The 12,496-nt window shown below is 32.8% G+C and overlaps 1 protein-coding gene across 2 annotated transcripts in view; it reads right to left on the reverse strand.

Annotated features, from left to right (window-relative positions):
• Window positions 1-313: 313 nt before the first annotated feature.
• The window catches only part of LOC128187824 (serine-rich adhesin for platelets-like), a 25,003-nt gene continuing 12,820 nt past the window's right edge, over window positions 314-12,496 (reverse strand). The window contains exons 16-17 of one of the 2 annotated variants that reach the window (XM_052858444.1): window positions 11,993-12,092; window positions 314-2,759 (exon numbers count right to left, since the gene is read on the reverse strand). In XM_052858444.1, coding sequence (XP_052714404.1) covers window positions 2,639-2,759; window positions 11,993-12,092 — 221 coding nt within the window. In that variant the 3' untranslated portion in view covers window positions 314-2,638. Of the gene's footprint in view, window positions 2,760-9,040; window positions 11,050-11,992; window positions 12,093-12,496 lie in introns of those variants that run through there. The other variant, XM_052858453.1, reaches the window with a different exon arrangement.

Below are 12,496 nucleotides of genomic sequence, written 5' to 3' on the forward strand. Positions count from 1 at the left end.
GTGTTATGTAGCTTTTGTGTTATTTCTAAATTAACCGAAATTAGATGTTCTGACTTTGCGCTTAATGTCTCAAAGATATATGGTATTTGTAACATTGGTCTTCCGTATATAGTGTAATATTGCATAACCTTATTGCGTTATATAAATCTACAGTAGTAAAATGATAACTATCGAATAACACGTTACATGAATGTTTGCTGAAACTGGTTGTGTATTACGTAATAGACCGGTTTCTGTATATACATATGGTGTCTAATCCACACCTACTGAAGATACACATGTATTCTGACAAATGTCGGACAAGATGATCCAACACAATTTCAAAATTTTAATATTTGTTTAAAACAGATAAAGTAAAATGTGACTTACTGAAAAGTTTTCTCACATACTGTTCAAGACTTCACACATTTGTTGCTTACTTAAAACGCAAATTTGAAGAACATTTCAACATTTTTCATTGCAATTATTGGAACCAATTGAAGCAAGTCTCTGTAACAAAAATTGAATTTTTTTTGTGTTTTTCATGCATTTTCAATGAAGCGATTCCTTGTGATTTTCTTTTTCCCGCTAAGTCTTGTTTGAGCCATTCAAAACAGATTTTCTGGATCACAATTGACAGAGTTAAATTTTAAAGAGATTATTTTTCTTTCATTTAAAATAACCGTCCTTGTGTGCATCGTATAACAAACATCATAGAAATAATGCTATTTTATTAAAATATAATATTCTCTTCAGAATAAGCATACTATAAAAAACAGGATTAATAAATAAAAAATAACAAAATTAAGATTAATCTTTTCAGCAGCAGACGGAATCAAACTTCATGTAGATTTTAGTTAAATTACAGAAATTAAACTGAATGTTTATGTGCATACAATCCGTTTTTCTCCAATTTTCATTACATCGTAACTTTACTATGCAAGTGTTATATATATTGCAATGTCATCCTTATTATGTCAGCCTTTGCCCAGGCGCCATTTCTTTAGAATAGAAACAAAATGGTTGTTTTTCTTTTACGAAGTGAGATGTATTAGCAAGGCATTATGCTTCAACGTTAACGGTACATTACATATCATACTCTATACACACAAATATATTCAACAAAAAAGGTCATTTGGTTTAAATCTGAAAGCAATGGACAACGTTCACGGGTTTGCAAAAAAATATCCATCAAGAGAAACAAAGAATATCAGTGCATTCAGATAATTATCATATTGAAGAGAACAGTTGGTTATTTTCAATGGCATGGTGAAATTGTACAAACAAAAATATTACAGGCACAATTGATGGGTTTTTTTTCCCTTTTGATTGCCAGTGATAAATGTGAATACATTTATCCTAAAATTAAGTACACCCCTCATAAGCATAAACATTCCAATTAAAAAAAATATTTCATATCAATGTATTTATACACAGGCCAGCTGTTAACAGAGATATGAAAATATTAAAACATATTCATAAAAATTACAAAATCAAAATATCACAATAACATATCATAGAAAGTAACCAGTATTATTGCTACATATGTAGATCTCTAAATGGACGGAGGGATCCTATTTCATGAGTTTAATTTGGACGGCTAATTGGACAGAAATACACAGTGCACGTGAAATCAATATATCACACGCCCTACTGCATCGTCACTGGATACATACATCAAATTCATTTTATAACCAGATTTGAATTTAAAACACATTAAGAAAAACTCACGGGCGACTGAATATGAATCATTTTGATATTTCATGAGTTTAACTTGGACGGCTAATTGCATGGACACATATACTAGTAGTTCATGTAAATCAAGATTATATTGCATGCTCAAAATCCTTCGCTCTAGGTGACTGAATACATACAGAAAAATCATTTTGCAACAGGAAAATTTGAATTTATAACACATTTAGAAAAACGCTGTAATGAATCGCACTGGAAATTGAATATAAATCATTTCGATATTTTTGACGAATAAAACAAGATGTTTTGAAATTTCGATGCATAAGGAGGAAGTGCCTATCAACCGATATAAATACCCAGTCTATCATATGTTGCGGTGGAAAGTGAGCAACCTATTGATTACTGTTCTCACAAAATAAAGTTATTAATTATTAATAGTTTACTATGATGGCGACCACGCCCTTTATAAAGTTAAATGCCTCTCCGTTTGGTTTCAGTTCAACATTTTGGTGTCATTAAAAGCACAAAGACACATTCAGCATCAACGAGGCCAGAAATTAGAGCACTAGTAACGCATTGCGTCATGTTCATAAAAAAATGATTATCCTTTTGTTATCTGTAGAACAATTCAGTTATAAACAATTATGAAAACTAAAACGTCACTTGTCCCATGCGTGTAAAATGGACCTCATTAATTCACATAAAAATCGTACCCATCGATCAAAGCTATTAGGAAAAAGTTTTTCATACAAAACATGAATAACTCAAAGAACAAGTCCATAGAAATATTAACAAAGAATACATCACTAAATTGATTTTTTTTTTTCAAAAATGCAATAAAACATATCTCATGGTAAAGACACTTTACCGAGTCGTCTCGCCTGTGTAGGCTATATATGCTATAATCGTCTAAACATGCTAATTAGCTGCTGGAGATTCTCGTTTAGTTTCAGTTGGAGACCTGTTATTATTTTCTGGTTGACACCCAGGTGTTGACGGACGGGGGGCGAGGGGAACCCCCCTCCTCTGCTCCATGGGTCAGCATTTCTCTATCCTGGTTTGACACTTTCGCAGACTGTGGTCTTTTCCTATATCAAACACAAAAGCGATATTAACTGGTAATAGGACATCATTCCTTTTTCCAATGGCATGTAGTCTTAAAGTTAACATATGACAATCCAATATTAACTAACGAGTAAGCTCTGTCTCTGCGTATCTAGATCTGATTATGCTCTTGTTATTAGATAGTTTCAGCGCTAGTGTTCTTGAAAATTGTACTTTTTGACATAAATTAACAAATAAAATAATGAAATTTACATTTTATTGACAGTGCTTTAAATACGATACATGCCGTATACAGTATAGCGGACAGTTTTGGACCCCATACGGACAGTAACTATCTGATATGCAATCATACATAACTGTACATAGCATACATGCAATATTTGTTTATAAAAAAAAAGGTTAAACAATTACATGTATTGTTCAGAGTGATTTTATTCACGGGCATAATATCCCTTGCATGCAAGTCATGTAAAAAAAAACATTCCCAATCTAAAATTGACTGGTTTTTTTTTTCATTCCCAAAATTTAAAACTGTGTTGTGATATCGATGTTATAAAAGTTAGGATGCTGAATTTAAAAGTATGCTGAGTGAGGCATCCTTATATATGTCAATTAGAATATCTGAGTGTTCTGCTAAGTTTGATTTATTATGATAAAAACATTAACTTAATGATTATATTAGTAATATGCAAATGAATACCAAGAAAACTGTATAGAGTTATTTTTTGCCAACTTGCATTGAGCCATATTTGTTGAAGTTATTTTTAAAAAAGAAAGCAATTCTTTGACGGAAAATTCTCAATTAAAAGGGTACAGGACCCTGTATCAAAATGGGTCAATTAAACCCTGATTTAGTACGCAATGTCTCAACATTGGTCAATAGCAAAGTTAAACAATTTTTAGCATTCTTTGGGATACTAGTACTCTGAAGTATGTTGTAAACAATGTCTCACTTTTTGATTACCTTGATGTAAACCACCATTCCCACGATAACCGCCACCACACCAACCACCGCACCCGCTATCGCCGCCGTCATCGAGCTGCTCTCCTCTATAATCAAAAGATTACGATTTGTTTGGTATCAACATAATTCATTATTTTTTTTTACTTATATAGTCTCTCTTCAGTTTAATATAATGAATCATTCTTTTTATCTGTAGTTATTGAATATGTTGTTCTTTTAAATTGGTCACGTCAAAACAACGGTTGTGGACCTTATCTTGCTTCATTTGTTCTTAAAAGCTAATTTGCAAAGTTTAAAAACTTAATTTTATCATTACAAGATCAATATATAGATACTATATTTAGCTTTTAATGTTTTCTTCATTAATAATATAAATTCATACACTGTGATTATGTTGCGGCATTTATACCGAGCGCAGCGGGCGAAATTTCTTAACAAACTATATTATCTGATATTAAAACTTTTGTGATCATAAAGATTTTAATGATATGTCAAAACGTGACTGTCAATTTTCTATAGAGATTTCTTACGGAAGCCTCCAGCGGTAATAATATACACATATTACATGGCATCGAGGGCGACATACCAGAATATTTGCCCCGAGGTGACAGGAAAGCCCTGGAGAGTTATGTCACTCGATGCCGAAGGGAGAGGGCGACATAACACTCCAGGGCTTTCCTGTCACCGAGGGACAAATATTCTGGTATTGTCGTCCGAGAAGACATGTAATATTTGTTATATATCATTTTTAAACAAATCAAAGTCGGGTTATGAACATATTTATTTAATTCACAAGGCAGAGGCAAATATTTTTAAAACACTCACGCTTGAGTTTATCACTTTTGTCGTATTTGCAGAATTTTTTTCATCAATTAAACTATCGAGTTCATCTGAATTTACATGAACAAACCGCAGATTTTGCCTGACATGTTCAAAATTCGCGGATCTGTTTACGTTTGCTTAGCAACTGGCTCGTTGAATTTCGAACCCGACGTAATAAATATGCAGAATTCTTGCACGCGATGGTGATATTACAGTTTCGGGAGGGCAATATAACTATTTCCTGTGAAATATAACTGTTGCCGGGAGGGCAATATAACTGTTTCCGATGTGATTCAGCAATTTTCAGGGCATAGTAATAAAATTATCTCATTTGTGACATAACGAGAAAACATATTCAAAAATGGTATATATGTATTTATTTTGTTCTTATGTCGTACCTAGAATTATTCGTTCACTATTTTATTCATTTTATAGGAAAACGTAGTTCGCATATTTTCTTTTATCAATTTTTGATTATGCATTGATTTTTTGAAAACCAAAAACAGGAAAAGACGGACGACGGACAAAATCTGATCAGAATAGCTCACTTGAGCTTCCAGCTCAGATGAGCTAAAACTGAAAAATGCTTTGCATTGGCCCTTTTTGGATGAAAAATTTTGACACTGGGTGTTTGGTCTTCACATAACATGGACATTCCATGAGGTGTTCTTTGAAGAGCGTGTGAAGGACGGCGCTGTCTTCCCGTCTGAATTAGGCCACTCTTCTCCTACACTCGGAATCTGCGTAAATGGCCCGAGCGCATTCGTCCTTCGGGTTATTGGGCACACATTAACAGTAATGGACCACGTCTATTTCTTGAGGCCTCCAGTGATGCATGCCAACAGCAAAAATATTTCTTATGATAACGTTTTTTATAACCCTGAAATTTTAACATTTAGGCTTCATGTGAATTTTTTTTCTAGCCTACATCATGCGCGGATCCAAAAAAAAATTCCCCGGGGGGGGGGGGGGGGGAGGGGGCACGAATATTAAATGCACATGTTTTCTTTGGTTGGGGGAGTGCCGGGGGTTATTCGAGTCATATTTACGATAATTTTACTATGTAAATTTAATAACTTTTCATTTTCCGGGGTTGGGGGTCGTGGGAACCCCCCGAATCCCGTCTATAGATCCGCGCATGTACATATTTTCAGTCAATACAAATTAGTATGCATTTCAACTTCTTCACTTTCCACCAATACATATTAATCAGTATTTTTACGTCTTTTTCTTTATACATGTAAATTTAATTATTTTTTAAAAGAATTTAATCTTTAAATTTTCTATGTAAAACGAGTTAAACATAGGCAAAATATTTTCATATTCTCCAAACAATTTCTCCTTGTAATTTTATAGGTTAATATGAAGTCGGACAGTGTCCGACTATGCATCAAATTCCTGAATTTTACTGTCCGACTTAAGATCACATTTGTCTATTTCCTCTGAACTTGAACTTATCAAAACAAAATAAAATATTTTAGAAAAATCGTAAATATTCTGATTTCAAAATACTAAATGTATGATATTTTTGCATCAAAACCATTTAAATTGATTATCTTTACCCGTTGTGCAAAGTTTAATAACTTCTATCAATTAAAATATTACCTAGCGGATCTTCGAATTTACCGAAGCTCTGTACTTTTGAAGGTCAAGCGTCATAAAGACAGTGTTATCGTCATCAAAGAAAGAAAGATAACTCTCAAAAGTTTGATATGTGTTCATTAAGTCGATCCAAGTTGAGGGTGCATTTAATGACCCAAATTTATTGCAAATTAGCTCTAAAGTTGTCCGACTCTAGATCATCTCCGACTCTAGATCAGTCTACCCTAATACACTTTATTCAATATAACGAATTTTTAAAGATTATTTTTCCAGAATGTAATGATTAAAAATTAAGAATGATCAATATAAACCAATGTAAATTTACTTTTAAGCCAATGAAAGAAGATGAGGGAACAAGATAGCGCAACTGCCCACATGATTTTGTCGTAAAAAAAATTTCAAATTAATTTTTCCCAACCAAATATACTATACAATGTTATATTACAAGTTTACAAAAGCACGATTTCTAACTATATTCAGTTTTGAATATTTTAACAAAACGAAAAAAAAATAAGATTCTAAAGTTTTGGTGGTATCGAACCCACAAACTAAAACCCTAGGTCTATACTGTTACCTAATGTCTGGTGCTCTAACCACTGAGACATTTCAGTCACAACAAACATCATTGTTAAATGCAACTTCAACTACGAATTCACGGACTTGTTGTATTTCTCTTAAACGTTCAATTGTTGGGATACAAAATGACATGTTTAAAGTATAGTGGGTCATCTCTCCATATTTATGTTGATTAAAATCGGTTTGATTTCCTTTAAACTTCATATAGACATAAATATGGAGCCCAGACCCACTCTATAAAAAGAAAAGGCATTGAAGTTCTAAAACTGACACTATTTGTAGGTTCTGACACGCATACACCAGTTTAAATCAACCTACTCTAAATATTTAACATATTTAAAGGTTATAGTAAATATACATTCGTTTTTTATAAATGAGAAAGAAATTATGAGATTGTTCATATTTTAATTTAAAAGTATCTTTTCTATCCTCATATGGGCAGTTTACACGCCTTATTCACCCATCTTCTTTGAATAATTTATCCAAATTAAAAGTAATCAAGAAAATTGATATAACTTACTTTGTGTACATTGTAGATATTAAGAATAAGTGAATAATTTTCATTCGTCAAACAGTGACGGGATTTGCAAAACAATAATATTTCTGCTGATTTCATCAGCTCCCAGGCAGGCATGTCACAACGGGGAAGGGGGGGGGATTCGGGGTTCTATCCACATAATTTTAAACAAAATGAACATACATGATAGAATAAATGACTATGTCCCCTCTCGGATTAGTCATTTGAGGTTTGTCGGAAATGTTGAAACTGTACAAAAATACTGTTCTACCAGTCATAAGAAATAGCTTCACAACTGTCCCAATATCCCCAAAATACGTGATTTTACAGCCTTAGAATGGTCTTAGGACAAGGTAAGTTATAGCGGTTCCTAAAGTTAGGAGAGCTCCGAAAATCAGACTTAAGACGTATCCTAAGACGTACTTAAAGGGACTTGGACATGATTTGACTTAAATTTTAAAAACTTATTTTTCCATTTTCAATGTTTGTACTGATAAATATAGAAGTTTATAATGCTATGTCAAAATTTGAAAGTAAAATATCAAGTTATAAGCAAGATACAGAGTTCATAAATCTTTGTTTTGTAAACAAAGCTTGAATGGTGTCATTTTTTACCTGTGTGTTGTATTGGTGTAAGTTTCAATCAAAGGTATCTTTCTGTTGTTGATAATAGTATTTATGAAGATATTGAGTTAGTTTAAATTGTTTTTTACATGGCATTTTGTCAAAGAAATGGTAAATCTCTACTTTACATATTTTGTAAACAACTATAAGACTCGAGCTTTGTTTATATAACAACCAATTCTTACCTCTGTATCTTGTATAATTTGATGCCAGACAACTTCTATCACCAGGAAAGGTTTTGTCCCACAGTTATGTTAAAACTTTCGCAATATCAGGTAAGGTGTCGCACCCTGAACAGTATGTTACCAGGTTTCCCTTACCCAGTTCAATACAGCTTTCTTTACAGGGGCGGAGTAAACTTCACCTGTTTTATTTGATAAGGTTCATCTGTCGTAAGAATTTAATTTTACACTATATTACATTATTTCGACTTGCCATGGCATGTACGTCATACGATATACTCAATTGTTATTCCAGTGACAAAAAGAAGAATTCTCGCTCAAAATAATTAAATGGTCTTTAGTTTATTGTGTTATGTAGCTTTTGTGTTATTTCTAAATTAACCGAAATAAAATGCTCTGACTTTGCGCTTAACGTGTCAAAGATATATGGTATTTGTAACATTGGTCTTCCGTATATAGTGTAATATTGCATAACCTTATTGCCCGATATATTGATAACCATCGAATGACGTTACATGAATGTTTCTGTATATACAGATGGTGTCTAATCCACACCTACTGAAGATACACATGTATTCTGACAGATGTCGGACAAGATGATCCAACACAATTTGTTTAAAACAGATGAAGTAAAATGTGACCTACTGAAAAGTTTTCTCACATACTGTTTAAGACTTCACATCAAACGCAACGTTAAAAATATTTTTAACATTTTTATTGCAACTATTGGAACCAATTGAAGCAAGTCTCTGTAATAATATTTGAAATTTGTGTGTTTTTCATGGATTTTCAATGAAGCAATTCCTTGTGATTTCCTTCTTCCAGCTAAGTCTTGTTTGAGCCATTCAAAACAGATGTTCTGATCACAATTGACAGATTTTTTCAGCAGGGTTAAATTTTGAAGAGATTATTTTTCTTTCATTTAAATTAATCGTCCTTGTGTGCATCGTATAACAAACATCATAAAAATAATGCTATTTTATTAAAATATAAATTCTCTTCAGAATAAGCATACTATAAAAAACAGGATTAATAAATAAAAGATAACAGAACTAAGATTGATCTTTTAAGCAGCGGACGGAATCAAACTTCATGTAAATTTTACTAAAATTACAGAAATTAAACTGAATGTTTATGTGCATACAATCCGTTTTTCTCCAATTTTCATTACATCGTAACTTTACTGTGCCAAGTGTTATATATATTGCAATGTCACCCTTATTATGTCAGCCTTTGCCCAGGCGCCATTTCTTTAGAATAGAAACAAAATGGTTGTTTTTCTTTTACGAATTTTTAAGGCATTATGATTCAACGTTAACGGTACATTACATATCATACTCTATACACACTAATATATTCAACAAAAAAGGTCATTTGGTTTAAATCTGAAAGCGATGGACAACGTTCACGGGTTTGCAAAAAAATATCCATCAAGAGAAACAAAGAATATCAGTGCATTCAGATAATTATTATATTGAAGAGAACAGTTGGCTATTTTCAATGGCATGGTGAAATTGTACAAACAAAAATATTACAGGCACAATTGATGGTTTTTTCCCCTTTTGATTGTCAGTGATAAATGTGAATACATTTATTCTAAAATTAAGTACACCCCTCATAAGGATAGACATTCCAATTAAAAAAAAATATTTCATATCAATGTATTTATACACAGACCAGCTGTTAACAGAGATATGAAAATATTAAAACATATTCATAAAAATTACAAAATCAAAATATCACAATAACATATCATAGAAAGTAACCAGTATTATTGCTACATATGTAGATCTCTAAATGGACGGAGGGATTCTATTTCATGAGTTTAATTTGGACGGCTAATTGGACAGAAATACACAGTGCACGTGAAATCAATATATCACACACCCTATTGCATTGTTCCATGTCACTGGATACATACATCAAATTCATTTTATAACCAGATTTGAATTTAAAACACATTAAAAAAACTCACGGGCGACTGAGTATGAATCATTTTGATATTTCATGAGTTTAACTTGGACGGCTAATTGCATGGACATTCATACTAGTAGTTCATGTAAATCATGATTATATTGCATGCTCAAAATTCTTCGCTCTAGGTGACTGAATACATACAGAAAAATCATTTTGCAACAGGAAAATTTGAATTTATAACACATTAAGAAAAACGCTGTAATGAATCGCACTGTAAATTGAGCATAAATCATTTCGATATTTTTGACGAATAAAACAAGATTGTTTGAAATTTCGATGCATAAGGAGGAAGTGCCTATTAACCGATATAAATACCCAGTCTATCATATGTTGCGGTGAAAAATGAGCAACCTATTGATTACTGCTCTCACAAAATAGAGTTATTAATAGTTTACTATGATGGCGACCACGCCCTTTATAATGTTAAATGCCTCTGCCTTGGGTTTCAGTGCAACACTTTGGTGTCCTGGTAGCTGTCATTAAAAGCACAAAGACACATTCAGCATCAACGAGGCCAGAAATTAGAGCACTAGTAACGCATTGCGTCATGTTCATAAACAATGATTATCCTCTTGCAATCTGTTGAACAATTCAGTTATAAACAATTTTGAAAAATATAACGTCACTTGTCTCAGGCGTGTAAAACCGGCCTCATTAATTCACATAAAAATCGTACCCATCGATCAAAGCTATTAGGAAAAAATTTATCTTACAAAACATGAATAACTCAAAGAACAAGTTCATAGAAATATTAACAAAGAATACATCACTAAATTGATTTTTTTTTCAAAAATGAAATAAAACATATCTCATGGTAAAGACACTTTACCGAGTCGTCTCGCCTGTGTAGGCTATATATGCTATAAACGTCTAAACATGCTAATTAGCTGCTTGAGATTATCGTTTAGTTTCAGTTGGAGACCTGTTATTATTTTCTGGTTGACACCCAGTTGTTGACGGACGGGGGGCGAGGGGAACCCCCATCCTCTGCTCGACGGGTCAGCATTTCTCTATCCTGGTTTGACACTTTCGCAGACTGTGGTCTTTTCCTATATCAAACACAAAAGCGATATTAACTGGTAATAGGACATCATTCCTTTTGCCATGTAGTCTTAAAGTTAACATATGACAATCCAATATTAACTAACGAGTGAGCTCTGTCTCTGCGTATCTAAATCTGATTATGCTCTTGTTATTAGATTGTTTCAGTGCTGTTATCCTTGAAAATTGTACTTTTTGACATAAATTAACAAATAAAATAATGAAATTTACATTTTATTGACAGTGCTTTAAATACGATACATGCTATATACAGTATATCGGACAGTTTTGGACCCCATACGGACCGTGACTATCTGATATGCAATTATACATAACTGTACATAGCATATATGCAATTTTTGTTTATAACAAACGTTAAACAATTACATGTATTGTTCAGGGTGATTTTATTCACGGGCATAATTTCCCTTGCATGCGGGTCATGTAAAAAGACCCAATCCCAATTTAAAAATGACTGGGTTTTTTTCATTCCCAAAATTTAAAACTGTGTCGTGATATCGATGTGTTAGAAAAGTTAGGATGCTGAATTTGAAAGTATGCTGAGTGAGGCATTCTTATACATGTCAATTAAAATATCTGAGTGTTCTGCTAAGTCTGATTTATTATGATGAAAACATTTACTTAATGATTATATTAGTAATATGCACATGAATACCAAGGAAACTGTATAGAGTTATTTTTTGCGAACTTGCATTGAGACATATTTGTTAAACTTTTTTTTCAAAAAAGAGCAATTCTTCGACGAAAAATTCTCAATCAAAAGGGTACAGGACCCTGTATCAAAATGGGTCAATTAAGCCCTGATTTAGTACGCAATGTCTCACATTTTGATGTGATGATAAACCAACATCGGTCTATAGAAAAGTTAAACAATTTTTAGCATTCTTTAGGATACTAGTACTCTGAAGTATGTTGTAAACAATGTCTCACTTTTTGATGACCTTGATGTAAACCACCATTCCCACGATAACCGCCACCGCCACCACACCAACCACCGCACCCGCTATCGCCGCCGTCGAGCTGCTCTCCTCTACAATCAAAAGATTACAATTTGTTTGATATCAACATAATTCATTATTTTTTTTACTTATATAGTCTCTCTTTAGTGTAATACATGTATAATGAATCATTTTTAGCCGGGCTCTGCTGAAAGCAGAGTCCTGGCTATAGGCAGGCAAATCGCCAATGTTACTATAAATAGCACAAGTAAACAAAAAACCAAACAGCGTCAAGGTAAAGCTTCCGCTATACCAAATAGTTACACAAAGAGCCACGTTTTGTCAAAAGTGTTGGCATTTTGTTTCTTTTTTTTTAAATTTTGAATGAATTGTCTATCTTTTTTAGTTTTCTTAGTAATAACGTGTTTTTAAAACATTACTATACATTTTGGACACATACAATGCGCATGAATTTCCATGAACTACTTTGCTGCGC

The sequence above is a fragment of the Crassostrea angulata genome, chromosome 1 (assembly GCF_025612915.1).
Source record: "Crassostrea angulata isolate pt1a10 chromosome 1, ASM2561291v2, whole genome shotgun sequence".
In the NCBI taxonomy this organism is placed as follows: Eukaryota; Metazoa; Mollusca; class Bivalvia; order Ostreida; family Ostreidae; genus Magallana; species Magallana angulata.